Source organism: Penicillium verrucosum, assembly GCF_028828655.1.
Source record: "Penicillium verrucosum strain IBT 35672 chromosome Unknown utg000003l_segment0_segment0, whole genome shotgun sequence".
Classification (NCBI taxonomy): Eukaryota; Fungi; Ascomycota; class Eurotiomycetes; order Eurotiales; family Aspergillaceae; genus Penicillium; species Penicillium verrucosum.
In genome coordinates, this window is record NW_026643212.1 from 4669512 (window position 1) to 4684848 (window position 15337).

Below are 15337 nucleotides of genomic sequence, written 5' to 3' on the forward strand. Positions count from 1 at the left end.
TTTGAGACATATCCCACGTAGCATGGAGATGACAGTATTAAAATAGCCGAGTAAAAATAGTCCAAAGAGTCGAGAATCAATAGTTCACGCCACCCAAAAAAGCCCAAAAAAGCCCAAAACAAGGCTGAGTCTAAGACCAAAAACCCAATGTCTCACTTTGGAATCCTAAAGGGGCTCCCGACGAGGGCATACTGACATTTTTATATGGTAGTCTCATCACATTCTCGTTCTTTGGCTTTATATTAAAAAAAAAAAATATAAATTGGTTAAAATCGGTTAAAATTGGTCTCGGGCCTTTCTTTTCAAGACTGTTTTTCTTGTTCCCGAAACTTGGTCTGCACAGCCCTCAGTGATCTGCACTTTGATGCTTAGGCCTCTTGGAGTGTTTAGTGTTTAGTATGTACTCTGTGAATCATGGTGGTGAGTGTGTATAGAGGGAGGATAGGGATTTATTGAGATGTGTAAGTAGTATTTAGTTGGATCTTATTTTTAGATCCCTTCAACGGTACGGAATATATTAGCCTCATTTATTTAGGGAAGAGGCGTGGTGGAGTTGATAATTTGCTTGTCCCACTGTTGCCACTTTGACCGGAGTTTTGTTTAAACTAGAAGAATCAGTAGAAGGGGAGATCTTATTTGCAATAGTTAGTATATTATATGTGCTACAACATAGTGATAATAGGGGAATAACGGTGAAAGAAGATACCTGCATTCTATGTTGTAGACTTTCCAATGTGTCTAGACAGGTCCTCACGTTGTACATTTTAATAAACAGTAACCGTACGGAGTACTTCGTGGTACAGACTTAGTTATGTTGTATATATTAATAGACAGGTCAGGTGAACATCCTATGCATCTTCACATCTTAATAGTAACAGAATTTGAATACAATATAATTAGGAATGAAGTTCGAAACCATTGAAACCAACACTGAAACAAGGCCAAAAGAAGGACGAGAGCTTGTCTCTGGTGGGGGGGTCTAATCTTATAGGGACTAGCTTTTTTAAGGTGGAGAGAGAGAAACGAAAAAGGGGTCTGGATTGACAGTGGACTTGTGGACTTGTGTACTCCGGGCTTAGGGGTCTTAGGGTATAGTTGATAGTTAAGATGGTTAAGATTAAGATGGTTAAGATGGGAATTCTGTATAACTATTCTGTATTTCTATCGAGTTAATAGTCTTGGGTGTTGTAGGTGTTAGTTCCCGAGCTCTAGCCCGTGGGCATGTCAGTGGCTGGTAAGTGACGGCATTTGGATGCAAGGAGGACTGAGATGGGAGGATGGCGATGGGACTGGCACTGGCAATTGGAATAGTATATGATATATAGGAGGAGAAAGAGGAATTGAGAATGTAGATATGTAGATATGTAGATATGTAGATATGTAGATATGTAGATATAATTAGGATATTATCTTATAAAGTACCTAAATACTCTCCTTAGTAAATAGCTTAACTACCTAAATAGGATCACAAATAACAAATAATATAAAATCACGGGGTTTCCCCCACTCTCCCTTTTTCCCTTTCCCTTTCTTTTTTTTATAACACTTCCTCTCTTCTTCTTCTCTTTGCATTTTTCTGTTTAGGAATTGACCTGTGAGTTGTTCTACCCTATGACGGCAACTTGACATCCCAATGGATCGACAAGTGGCAATAAAATGAACCCCTCCCTTTTTTTTGTGTTTGGGCCATTCTGAACAGCTCTGAGCTGCTTAAATAGAGCCACGTCACCTCCCTTTTTTTTGGATTGAATTCTGCCACTGACTATCTTATTTTTTATTATAATAGCCCAGTTCCCTTCAAACCAATACCCATATCCCCATAACCTATAACTCATAATGGGCTCCAAGGCTCTTCCTACTCACCTTCGGGCCCCCGAGAGCGAGGCCTTTGGTGGAAAGCACCATGGCAAGACTCAGTCGCACATGGTAAGTTTCACTTCAGGCGGTGAATCCCTGGATCCTCGAATCTTGAAGCTTCGTTCTTGCCATTTTTGGTCGTTCCTACTGTTTTGGGATTGTTTTGTTGGTTACTGGACGCGTCGGACGAAAGAGAACTCGTTCCTCTGTTTTATTTTCTTCTCTTCACCATCACGCTGTTGTTCTCCCTGATCTATTTGTCGAATCATCCCAATTTGCCTGTATTCAATCCCCCCTGCAATTGTGTCTATCCCTCTCCTGACAATGGCTACCTTGGCCCCCCCATTTGGTCCAGAACTGACCCGTGAAACCTCCCATCAGGCATTCGAGAATGCATCCACTAGCGTCGCCGCCTCACAAATGCGCAATGCTCTCAACGCCCTCGGTGACAGCGTCACCGACCCCAATGAGAAGAAGCGCTTCGAGGCCGAGATGGACAACTTCTTCGCCCTGTTCCGCCGTTTCCTGAACGACAAGGCCAAGGGCAACTCCGTCAATTGGGACAAGATCGCTCCTCCCCAGCCTTCCCAGGTTGTTGGCTACGATGACCTCGGTGCTGACGCCTCCGTCGAGTTCCTGAACAAGCTCGCCGTTGTCAAGCTCAATGGTGGTCTCGGTACCTCCATGGGTTGTGTTGGTCCCAAGTCCGTCATTGAGGTCCGTGAGGGCATGTCCTTCCTCGATCTCTCCGTGCGCCAGATCGAGCACCTGAACCGTAGCTTCAACGTCAACGTGCCTTTCGTCCTCATGAACTCCTTCAACACCGATCAGGACACCCAGTCCATTATCAAGAAGTACGAGGGCCACAACGTCGACATCATCACCTTCAACCAGTCGCGCTACCCCCGTATCATCAAGGACTCGCTCCTGCCCGCCCCCAAGAGCTTCGACTCTCCCCTCCAGGATTGGTACCCTCCCGGACACGGTGACGTTTTCGAGTCCCTGTACAACTCCGGTACTCTCGACAAGCTGATCGAGCGTGGCATCGAGTACATCTTCCTGTCCAACGCCGACAACCTCGGTGCCGTGGTTGATCTCCGCATCCTGCAGCACATGGTTGACTCCCAGGCCGAGTACATCATGGAGTTGACTGACAAGACCAAGGCTGACGTCAAGGGTGGTACCATTATCGATTCCGACGGCAAGGTCCGCCTGCTCGAGATCGCCCAGGTGCCCAAGGAGCACGTCAACGAGTTCAAGTCGATCAAGAAGTTCAAGTACTTCAACACCAACAACATCTGGCTCAACGTCCAGGCTATCAAGCGTGTCGTTGAGGAGAACGAGTTGGAGATGGAGATCATCCCCAACGAGAAGTCCATTCCCGCCGATAAGAAGGGTGAGGCCGATCAGGCTATCTACCAGCTGGAGACCGCCGTCGGTGCGGCCATCCGCCACTTCAAGAACGCCCACGGTGTTAACGTGCCCCGTCGCCGCTTCTTGCCCGTCAAGACCTGCTCCGATCTGATGGTCGTCAAGTCTGACCTGTACCGTCTCGAGCACGGCCAGCTGGTTATGGACCCCAACCGCTTCGGTGGTGTCCCCGTCATCAAGCTCGGTACCGACTTCAAGAAGGTCTCCGACTTCCAGAAGCGCATTACCAGTATTCCCCGCATCGTCGAGCTGGACCACCTTACTATCACTGGACCCGTTAACCTCGGCCGTAACGTCACCCTCAAGGGAACCGTTATCATTGTCGCCTCCGAGGGTAGCACCATTGACATTCCCCCTGGATCCGTGCTTGAGAACTGTGTTGTGCAGGGTAGCCTGAGAATCCTCGAGCACTAGATGTTTTCTGATTCTTCTGTCTTGGATCACAGATCCGCACTGTTTTGAAATTTTCTTTTTCCCTCCGTTTTAACTGGTACATCCGAGTTATGGATTCCATGGAGTATGCAAAAGAAGTACTTGTATTACATTACAATAATCCAGCGTCTTTTTTCTTTCTTTCTTAATGGGTTTTTAGTTTAGACCTGACTTTGATCCCAAGTACTTTGATGTTGCTCACCATTCTCAATGCAGTACCAGTTTACTCGTTCAATATCAGACAGTACAGTAGATAGTGTAGTTGTATGGGCATTTGTGTCCGTCTCGGTTCTTCGCCACCAACTCGATATATATCCCCAAGAACACCCCAAACGCCTCACATAGCCTCGATATCACGAAATCCAAGCATCAACTCCAAGCGACTAATCTCCAACATAGAATACATAATTGCCTTGAGGCAAATAAAGTCCTATAATAATAGGCGGGGAAAAGTTCCCCATGATATCTTCGCAACGTCACTCGCGGCAAAAACAACCCATTTGCCCTAACATCTCAAGTATATACGTCCTACAATCATTTGAGACAGGATATACACTTGCACAACATGCATTCCTGATCTTGTACATTTTCAACTTTCTTCCTTTTATTGTATATTGTCATACAGTACATATATTCGACTGTATATCTCATCTTTTTTACATATTCATTTTTTTACATACCATCCGTCCTTCACATATTCATATTTTGAACCGTTCTTGTCTATATATTTCAAACACAAAACACATATTGTATATTCTGCATTCAAAGAAAACCCCAAAAAAAAAAACCAAAAGCTAACCCAAATCCAATCACTCGCCCATGTCGGAATATGGGTGGGCATCAACGCCGTCTTGTACCAGGTCCCTCACCTTCGGAGGATGACCAACACGAAAACTATCATGAACATGACTTTGAAAATGGTAGTCCGCCCGCTGATGAAGGGAAGGGTGGGACGTGGAAGAAGAGGGTTTCGACTGCTTGTTTGGCTTGTAAGAAGTCGAAGAGGAAGGTGAGATTTATATACCTATACTACATATATATCTATACCTATACCTATACCTATACCTATACCTATACCTATACCTATACACCTACATGTTATCTATCCAAATTTACATCTACATCTATATCTATCACAAACTAACAAACTAGTGCTCCGGCACATCCCCCTGCGCAAACTGCCAAACCTTCAAAAGAGTCTGCATCTTCGACGAATCCCTCGATCAACGCCGCCGCATCGCCGCAAAAAGAACAGCAGACGAACTCTCCTACCACCGCGACCTCCTCTCAGACCTCTTCAAGCTCGTCCGCGAAGCAAACGAATCAGACGCCTTGCACCTCCTCACACTAATCCGACACAATGCCCACGCCGATGAAATCCGCGCATACATAAACGAAACTCTCGCCTCCCTCACCTCGACATCGACATCGACATCGACATCCACAGCGCATAAACAGGAAACTGTCGCAAAGCTAGAAGATATGCGTCGGCTTATCAATGTCGAAGGCACGGGTCCCACTTTCAGAAAGAAGGTCATGGATATCCATTTCCTTTGTGATTCGGCGCCCTGTGAGGTTCCTGCGAAGCCGTGGACGAGAGTTACCGCTGATGCGGATTTGGTGTCGCATCTTGTTTCGTTGTATTTTGCGTGGGATTGGCCGTTTACTACGGTTCTGGATAAGGGGGTTTTTGTTAGGCATATGGCGAGGGGGGTTCTTGGGTCCGAGTTTTGTAGCCCGTTTTTGGTGAATGCGGTGCTCAGTAATGCTTGTGTGAGTATTTTATCTTTCTTTTCTTTCTCTTCTTCTCTTCTTTGGGCTTGAGGTTGGAGTTGTGCTGGTTTCAGTTTGGTGGCTGATTTGATTCGTTTAGTACTTCTCTGAGTTCTCTGAGGCTTATGTTGTTCCTGGTGATATCTCTTCAAAAGGATGTGATTTCCTTGCTGAAGCTGAGAGGTTGAGGGATGAGGAGGGTTCGCAGCCTAGTTTGGCGGGTTTGCAGGGGACGTTGTTGATGTATGAGAGGTTTGTATAGACATCTCCGGTACTGGTGATAGGAGCTTTTCTGATATGGACAGATATGCAATGTCCCGCGAAGACGATCTGGGATATATCATGCTGCACCAGGCTATCCGAATGGGTGAATCATTGGGTCTGGTCGGCAGCACAGGACCCAGAATGGCTTCGGGAGAATTCTCTCAGGACATGGATGTATCTTGCAAACGCACTGCTTGGGGTTTATTCAACATTGACACGTAAGTGATCTATCTCTTAACACTTACCCTTCGAATTAGTATTCGTATTCACACCCACAGAATGGTCCATACATCCTTCCTCCGGCCAAGTCTCATCGACCACGTCAACATGGCCCGACTTGATATCAACCAGTCCGAAGACCAAGACCTCTGGCAGCCATATCCAACCCACCGTGACCCACGCCCGTCATTCTTCAGTCGGTATTTCGACGAAGTATGCAACCTGTCGACAATTGCGCGCGATATCTCGCGCAGCATGTTCGCAGACCACAGAAGTAACACCACCCTTCGCCCGATCCACCGCCAGAGCCGCGAGGATCTATACGACCGCATCCGTCGCTGGCACGAGCTTCTCCCGGCGGAATTTGATGAGCGGTACAAACCAGCTCCGCATATAATCTTACTGAAGTGAGTAGCAAGCCCAAACCCTAAGAAATAACCCGGCAGTAAAACCAAACACAAAATACTCATCCCAAATAGAATGCGCTACAACGCCCTCATCATAAACCTCTTCAGCTGCATCTCCGAAGACGAAGTCCCACCCATCCCCTTCGAACCCAAAACCCCCGAAAGCCCACCACGCCACACCCCCGAAACAAAATACAACACGCGAGAGGTAACCCAGCGCGCGGCGCGCGACATCGCATCCCTAACCCGTCTCCACAGACGCGAGTTCGGCGTTAGTCGCGCGCACCATTTCGCCATGTACGCGATCAACCTTGCACTGTTTACGATGCTCGAGCATGACTCGTTCGATGTGTTAGATGAGGATTTCCTCACTCTTGCGAGTGCGTTCTGTATTGTCGCGAGTCGGTCGACGCTGGGTCGGAATCTGTTTCATATTTTTCGTCAGTCGGTTAGGGCTAAGGCGCAGGGGCATCGCATTCGAGGGGCCACTGCTGTTCCGGATGAATTGAAGGATTTGGTTGATGAGACTTCGAAGGAGAGGGGGTGTTGTCGGTTTGATGAGTATGCGGATGGGCTTGAGAAGTTGAATCGGAAGGATAAGTATCATGGTATTGGGGAGGGGGGTGGGAAAGGGTTGCAGGATTATCCTGGTCTTGGACTTTCGGATATGTTGGATCGGTATGAGAGTCTTAGTCTTGGGAAGAATGATGTTTCGGTGGAGAGGTATCGACCTGTTGGATGTTGATGGCCCATGGGGAAATGAGAAATGAGAAATGATGGAGACAATATACAGTTGTACTGTCATTGTCATCGTCGTCATCTCTTCCATCGTCTATATCTCCCAGGTACATTTCGCCTTCATGGAGTGGCGACTCGGGTATATGAATATATCTCCATAGATATAGATTGTTCAGAGGTATTGGTGATATATCTATGGTGACACAATGAGAATTCTTTTGAATGAGACAGTTAGTGACCCGTTATTAGCCATGATTGATCGTAAATGATGGGATAATTCTAGTTGACTTGTAGTTAATAGACGTGTTTTATAGAAGTTGACCGTTGAGATATTCTCTGACGTCAAATCCCAAGTTCACTCCAAGTGGCAAGGAGAAGATCATCTCCACGTTGAGAGAGTCCCTCGATCTTTTGGGATTATATTCGGGGATATTTCCAAAGTTGTTAAAACGAAACATTCGAAACAAATCTCTGATCCCTGTTTTTCTTTTCTTTTCGACTTGGACTTGTCCCGCCTTTTCTGTAACCTTCCCCTTCCCCCTCATATTAAACTTATTAAAATATAGTTTCATATCAACTAAATATGGATAATCTTGAACAAGATGACACTTTCGATGACTATGGCTGGTTGCCAATAAATGCTGGATCGGTACTTCAACAGCCATATCCCACGCCTACGCCCTTCTCGCCAATTCAGGCTCCCACCCAGCCCTTTTCACAGTATATGCCTACCCCGTTGACAGCCGGATCAGAAAATATCGCGCCAAAGGTAGCCATCCCTCGCCTAGCCAGTTCTGACGCTTTGCTACACGGGCGCCGACGGTCAGCACGAGCCTGCGAGCCCTGTCGCCAGCGCAAGATCAAATGTGATGGTATCCGACCGTCGTGCGGACAATGTGCATATAACAACCACAGCTGCTTCTACGAGGACGTGAAACGAGTGCGCGATCAGAAGCGACTCGGCTCCTTGGTCAAGCGGGTGGATATATACGAAGCCCTTCTTCGGGAGGTAGAAGGCGAGGTGGATCCTCTCACAGCCCGAAAGATCAAAAAAGCATTAAAGGTGAGTCTAGTCAAATGTCAAATGAAGTCCTCGGTCTCATCTGAGACTCGGTTCTTATGTTTTGAGTCCCGAGTTCAGACTCTTACTGTTTTGTCATTTGGCAAATTAAGTCCAAAAGTGCGAAATCCCCTAGAAACCCTACAAACCCTAGAAACCATCTCGACTCAGATGATTCCGCTACATCTATGGGATCACTCGATGCTATCGACCAGGTTGATGAAGACTTCAATGAGGATGAGGATACCCGGGCTGCGGGATTCTTTGGGAAGAATTCAGAAGTCAATTGGATTCGCAAGCTGGAGAGTGACGTGGGGTTGAAGAGTCCAACGTCTATTCAACAGCAGCAGCAGCAGTCATTGGAAAAGCAAATTCCCACCTCCATGATGGATTATCATCTCGATAGTCTGGATATTCCATTGATTGAACCATGTGACCCGTTGGCTGTGCCCCCAAGGGAATTGGCAGATCGATACTTCGACAGCTACCTGGCTAACGTCCATCCGACATTCAGTGCAATCCGGAAGATGACTTTTATCTCCCAGTATCAAAATTTCTTCAATAATGCATTAACACCACCCCGGAAATGGCTGGCCATTCTGAACATGATCTTTGCTATTGGGTGTCGCTATTGTCGACTCATAGATGACCCCCAAAGCACTGACGAGGAAGACCTACTATACCTAACCCGGGCACGCCATCTCGGTCTACATGGCAATGTACTATTTGAGCACACCGACTTGCAGCAGATCCAACTCGAACTCCTCGTCGCAGTTTACCTGCTTTGTCTGGGACAAGTGAACCGGTAATATCCTATTTCCCCATTCCCCACAGCAACCATATCTAACTCCCCCATCCTCAGAGCGTCCAAATTCTCCAATATGGCCCTCCGCTCAGCCCTATCCCTCGGCATCAACCTCCGTCTAACAGATGACCGCACCAAAGACGCCGCCAAAGAAACCCGCGGCCGTCTCTGGTGGTCCATCTACTCCCTCGAGCACCTCATAACCTCAATGACCGGCCGCGCCTCCTGCGCCGGCGACGGCCTCTGCTCCGTCCCCGCACCCCTCCCCTACGAAGAAGAAACCTTCGACCAACCCGACGCCAAACGCCTTTTCCAAGATCCCGCCCTCCGCGAAGCCCAACTCCGCTCCACCCTCTTCGAAGCCCCCAGCCAACACCACTCCGCCGTATGGGTAACAACCTGTCCCCCCTGTCCATCCCTCTTCTTCTACTTCCTCATCGATCTAACCCTCATAACCCACGCCCTCATGAACAAAGTCTACAGCATCGAAGGCCTCCGCAAAAGCCCAAGTCAAGTAGAATACCACGTGCAGAAATTCAGTCTCCAAATCGACCGCTGGCTCTCAAAACTCCCCTTATTCTACACCTTCACATTCTCACCCACAACCTCCTGGCACATAACCCATCCCCACCTAGATAACCTCTCCGCACCATTCATCCGCGAAAAAGTCTGTCTAGCAATGAACTACTACTCCGCCCGCATAACCCTCTGCAGACCATGTCTAAGCCAAATCCACCACACCCCACGCCACGCAACGCCAACCGGCGAACCAACCGCGCGCACGAAACTCCGCGCCGAAATGGCAACAAATTGTCTCCAAGCTTCCTGCGCGCTTATCGCCGTCCTCCCAGAAAACCCCAACATGACCTGGTTAGCCCGTGCCACGCCCTGGTGGAGTATCCTGCATTTCCTCATGCAGGCCACTACCGCTCTATTACTGGGGTTATCGTACTGTTCTGGTCAATATACGTCGAGCAGTCCGCAACGCGGGGATTCACTCTTATCGCCTGCTACGCCGTCCGTTTCCCAGGGTGTGTGGGTGCGTGTGCGTGTTGGCGTTTACCCGCCGTTACTGGAGGGGGAGTTGGATACGGCTGTTTCGGCGGCGAGAAAGGCGCTGTCTTGGCTTCATACTACTGCGTACGTGGATGTAGCGGCGCGAAGGGCGTTTCGGCTTTGTGATGGCATTGTTAGGAAGATTGCGCCTGGTTTGGGGATTGATTTGACTGAGTGGCCTGATGGGAGTTGTTTTGAGGTGGCGGAGGATAGGGAGGGAGGGTCTAGTGGGGATGGGAATGGGAATGGGAATGGAAATGGAAATGGGGATACGAATGGGAATTGGGGGGATAGTAGTGGGAGTAATGGTCATGATAGTGGTAGTGGGATGGAGGCATTTGAGGAATTGGTGGATTTTGAAGGTGGTGTTTTTTAGTTCGAGGTATATTGATGCTCGAGTGCCTAATTATATGATCATCCAATTTTGAGTAGTTATCCCTTCTAGGAGCTGAGAGAGACTCGAACTTGATTAAATAACGATAATAGTACCTAGGTATAGTTATTGGGATAAGTTAAGAGATCTACCTAAAGGCTGGTCATATGACCAAGCCACCTGACTACAATATATATGGACTAAATGTATATTATATAATCAAGTGATTTCGAGTAGTTCGTTAGTTAACTGTGTTGTAGTTATTCGCCATAATATCCATAGAGACTCTAAGAAACACGCAAGATCCAGACTAGACAAAAAAGCAGACAGATTTATTTGAAATGTCTGCACTGCAGATTAAAAGTATTGATCATCATTAGAAATTGAATCTTCGGCGTCTTCGGCGTTTGATCAGAGTGGTTCTCCGCACTTCCGCTTTGGACGCCGATTGCGCCCTCCCAAGTTATATAAAGCCCAGACCAGTTCACCTGAAATATGTTCCATTTTTTGAATTTCTTACCCTCACCATGACTGGAGTAACTCTCGCACCGGTCCCAGCTGGTGACGAATACTATGACCTCGGTTCGTTTGGCCACTCCATCACCACCACTAGTGTCGACGCCCAGATTTGGTTCAACCGTGGTCTGACATGGATATATTCTTTCAACCACGTGGAAGGTGCCTACTGCTTTGAGCAGGCTATTGCCAATGATCCTGCGTGCGCCATGGCCTATTGGGGCTTGGCTTATGCGGTTGGCCCGAACTACAACAAGCCGTGGGAGAAGTTCGACAACGGGGATCTTCACACATGTGTACAACGAGGATACGATGCCTCACGACAAGCAAAGAAATACGCTGAAAATGCAACTCCACTTGAAAGAGCTCTGATCGACGCGATGCAATTCAGATTCCCGTCCAACCAGCCTGCGACAGACTACCCCGCTCTGAACAAGAGCTACGCCACAGCGATGAAACCAGTCTATGATGAATTCGGAAGTGACTTGGATGTTGCCACCATTTATGCCGATGCCTTGATGAATATGACCCCCTGGGCTCTATGGGATCTGTTCACCGGCAAGATGAACCCGAAGGCACCTACTATGGAGGTGAAAGCAGTGCTAGAAAGGGCGCTTGCACAGGAAGAGGATGGTGCAAACCTCAATCCCGGGCTTCTTCACTTATACATTCATTTCATCGAAATGTCACCCACTCCCGAGCTGGGTATCACTGCTGCGGATCATCTACGTGACCTCGTTCCCGACGCCGGTCACATCCACCACATGCCCACCCATTTGGATATTCTCATAGGCGATTGGCGGCGCTCCATCGCTTCAAACCACAAATCAACGCTCGCCGATGATAAGTACTTCCAGAAGTCAGGTGCCAACAACTTCTATACTTTCTATCGGCTGCACGACTACCACTCCTTGATCTACGCAGCAATGTTTGCCGGAAAATCCAAGGTCGCCCTTGACGCAGTCACTCGCATGGAATCAACCGTGCCAGAAGAAGTCCTTCGAATCCAGTCCCCACCTATGGCCGACTGGCTAGAGCAGTTCATGTCCATTCGCATCCATGTGATGGTACGCTTCGGCATGTGGGAGGAGCTGAAGGTCAAAGAGCTACCCCGTGACCAATCGCTATATGCAGGCACCACTGCTACGACCCACTACGCCAGAGGCATTGCATTCGCCGCCACAGGGGACGTGGCATCAGCCAAAAAAAGAACAGGAGCTCTTCCATCAAGCGTGGGATCGAGTTCCCGACACTCGTCTTGCATACAATGGCAAACTTGTTGACGTGCTCAAAGTGGCCGGAGCAATGTTAGAAGGAGAAATTGAATACCGTTGCGCCAACTACGATAAGGCCTTCGAGGCTCTCCGCCGTTCAATTGACCATGAAAGCAAATTGCCATACAGCGAACCCTGGTCATGGATGCAGCCTGTTCGCCATGCGTATGCAGCACTGTTGATGGAGCAGGGCCATTTGGAAGAAGCAGCAAAGGCATATCGCGCAGACTTGGGTATGGATACCTCGATTATCCGGCCGCTTCGTCATCCGAACAATGTCTGGGCGCTGAAGGGATATCATGAGTGTCTCGTTCGTTTGGGAAAAATGGACGAAGCAGCTGTCATCGAGCAACCGGCTAAACTAGCTCTTGCCGTAGCCGATGTCCCGATCAAGGCATCATGCTTCTGCCGCTTGGATAATTCTCAGTCACCGCAGCTTCTTGATCAAAATTCTAAGGGAGAATGTTGCTAAAGGTTGGACCATTCTATGTTGCGATTTCGAAAACCAGGGGTAAGGGTCAACTCTGTTTGACAGGACTGCCAGCTACATTATTTTCCACGTTAGCTTTTCTGATGTAAATTATTATGACACTTTAGAAAACTTCAATTTTATAATCTCCTCTCTTTCCAGCTGCAGTCCTTACATAGTAGAGCCCTCTTAACAGGCTTCTCTCTATCCACTTTATATAGCCGATGCCTCCTCATATCATCCCGGGGAGGTGAATTAGGTGAAGAATAATTTACTATAGTAGATACCTGAAGTGGCCCACTGGCCCTTACAAACCGCTGCAGTTATCGTCAATTTTATTCCTTGTGGCTGTCTTGAGCAATACGTCTCCCAAATTCGGACTTTGTTTGCGCAACGCCCGATCATTCTCATTTCCTCTAATTTAAGATACGTCGAGCAATTCATGTGCGCCACTGCTCATGGGTGAAGCTAGCTGAATGATGCCTGCATAATCACCGCAGAAGATTGATCATTACTTCCGGATACGGTCTTGCAACCCGAACAACCCCTTAGGATGAAACTACGCCTTGTACTTTGTATATAATATCTATCTCCTGCAATTGCGGTGTTGAAATAACGGCCCTTTCCATCTAGCAATTCCTTCCCTATGAATTTATAACTTCAATCTTCAAGATGGAATGTAAGCCCGCTATCACGACAGTCTCTCTTGGGTCATGCAAGTTTCACAGCATCACCGACAAGATTAACGAAGCCGCACGAAATGGATTCAAGGCCATCGAACTCTTTATCGATGACCTTGAAGCCCTCGCCAAAGACATCACCCCTATACCTAACACCTTGGTCCCTTCTCGCGACTCTGTATTATCTGCTGCACATCAAATTCGCGCGCAATGTGACGCGTTAGAAATTATCATTCTCAATCTCCAACCCCTACGCTTCTACGAGGGCCTAGTTGATCGGAAAAAGCGCAACAAAATACTAGACGAGGTACTTCCCATATGGATGGACGCGCTCAAAATCCTCGGCGCAGACACTATCCTAGTCCCCTCGAACTTCCTCCCCTCAGACCCCGAGACTGGACTTCCCCAAACAGTCGGCGACATGGACATAATCGTCGAAGATCTCCGCGAACTGGCTGCACGAGGCGCGCAACACGACCATACCATCAAATTCGCTTACGAGGCACTTGCCTGGGGCACGCATGTGAATACCTGGGAAAGGTCCTGGGAAATCGTCCAGGCAGTTAATCGTCCCAATTGCGGCCTTGCCCTGGATACGTTCAACATCGCCGGCGCCATCTACGCAGACCCAACCACACAGGACGGTCGCGTTGTACAAACGGCCGAGGCCGATCTGTCCGCCTCACTAAGCCGTATGGCTTCTACTTTGGATATCAGCAGGCTGTTTATCGTCCAGATAGCCGACGCCGAGCGTCTCAGCCAGCCACTTGGCCCGGACCACCCTTTCCATGTTGTAGGTCAGCCTAGTCGACTGAGCTGGTCTCGAAATTGTCGACTTTTCCTTTGTGAGAACGATCGTGGTGGATTCCTGCCTGTCCTCGATATATTGAAGGTTATTCTCGATCTTGGATGGACTGGATACCTTGCGTATGAGGTCTTCTCGCGTTCTTTGGCAGATGATGATCGTCGGACTCCGGCGCTACATGCGGAGAGGGGGAAGAGGTCTTGGCGGCGGCTTTGTGAGATTGCAGAAAGCCAAATGAATCAGTCTGAATCTTCTAGTCCTAGCGGATTAACTTTACGTGGAATGGGATTGTTGGAGACGGTGGTGCATGATGTGAAAAGAAGGATATTGTGAGGATTCTTCGTTAGGCGCAAATGAACCAACACGGTCAAGCTGTATTCCTCGCAGACACATAAAATGAATTGTCATAACGCCACTCCTGCCATTAATATCCACATGCATATACTCGTTACGTTCAGCATGTTTGCGTTGGTCGATTGTGGCTGGCTGAGAGGTGATGGCATATTCCACTCAGCTGTGATTGATGCACTCTTACACTTGGGATAAACTCAGCTCGCCTCTGCATGATTGTGTTGCCCAATAAGTATTCTCTCTTCTTCTGCTTATACAACTAACTGAAAGAAATAACCTCGCTGCGCCGGCGTTCATCACCACTGTCACAATTAGAGATTGATGGTATCCACGACCCCATCCTGGTGGCATTTGTTTATCTCGTGGATAACCCGGTAAATGTTCTTCCGGGAATTTCAGACTATGAAATGTTGTCGTTCCTTTCGATAACGAATCGGGTCCGGGTGGATAGTCTGGTGGAGGAGATGCGGAATGAAGTCTATACCACGCTGCCAATACACATGATGCCGAGCTTGTTTCTCCTTGTCGACCGGATCCCCCGTACAAGGTCTAACAAGCTTGATCGCAGAAAGTTGCATCCAATCGCCCAAGTGGTATATGGGGAGCTTAAGGCGTGTGAATATTCAAGTCTTGTTTTTCGCCCGTTTTGGTTTTGGTCCATGCGGAAAGGGCTAAGGGAGTTTCAGCTAACGCGTCGTTCTGGTGTCCAGTCATGTAGATTTACGCACATGGTTATGGTAATCTGACACAAATATAGAGTTCACTGTTTAATCTATTTAATCTAACCAAGTGGAGGTTAAACAAGGCTAGTCATGCACAAATTGACA

The 15337-nt window shown here is 48.0% G+C and overlaps 4 protein-coding genes across 4 annotated transcripts; all 4 read left to right on the forward strand.

The window, feature by feature from the left end:
• Positions 1-1836: 1836 nt before the first annotated feature.
• On the forward strand, positions 1837-3702 carry ugp1 (UTP glucose-1-phosphate uridylyltransferase; the record flags this gene model as incomplete). Its single annotated transcript, XM_057222048.1, has 2 exons — positions 1837-1926; positions 2239-3702. The coding sequence occupies 2 exons, from the start codon at positions 1837-1839 to the stop codon at positions 3700-3702; spliced, it is 1554 nt and encodes a 517-aa protein (XP_057072320.1).
• Positions 3703-4549: 847 nt separating this feature from the next.
• Positions 4550-10418, forward strand: N7516_009330 (C6 transcription factor; the record flags this gene model as incomplete). Its single annotated transcript, XM_057222049.1, has 9 exons — positions 4550-4729; positions 4873-5493; positions 5594-5745; positions 5799-5975; positions 6036-6383; positions 6456-7123; positions 7688-8184; positions 8295-8986; positions 9044-10418. The coding sequence occupies 9 exons, from the start codon at positions 4550-4552 to the stop codon at positions 10416-10418; spliced, it is 4710 nt and encodes a 1569-aa protein (XP_057072321.1).
• Positions 10419-10942: 524 nt separating this feature from the next.
• Positions 10943-12677, forward strand: N7516_009331 (tetratricopeptide repeat protein; the record flags this gene model as incomplete). The annotated part of the gene is made up of 2 exons (XM_057222050.1): positions 10943-12121; positions 12147-12677. The coding sequence occupies 2 exons, from the start codon at positions 10943-10945 to the stop codon at positions 12675-12677; spliced, it is 1710 nt and encodes a 569-aa protein (XP_057072322.1).
• Positions 12678-13346: 669 nt separating this feature from the next.
• On the forward strand, positions 13347-14492 carry N7516_009332 (sugar phosphate isomerase/epimerase family protein; the record flags this gene model as incomplete). The annotated part of the gene is made up of 1 exon (XM_057222051.1): positions 13347-14492. The coding sequence occupies one exon, from the start codon at positions 13347-13349 to the stop codon at positions 14490-14492; it is 1146 nt and encodes a 381-aa protein (XP_057072323.1).
• Between the last annotated feature and the right edge of the window lie 845 nt (positions 14493-15337).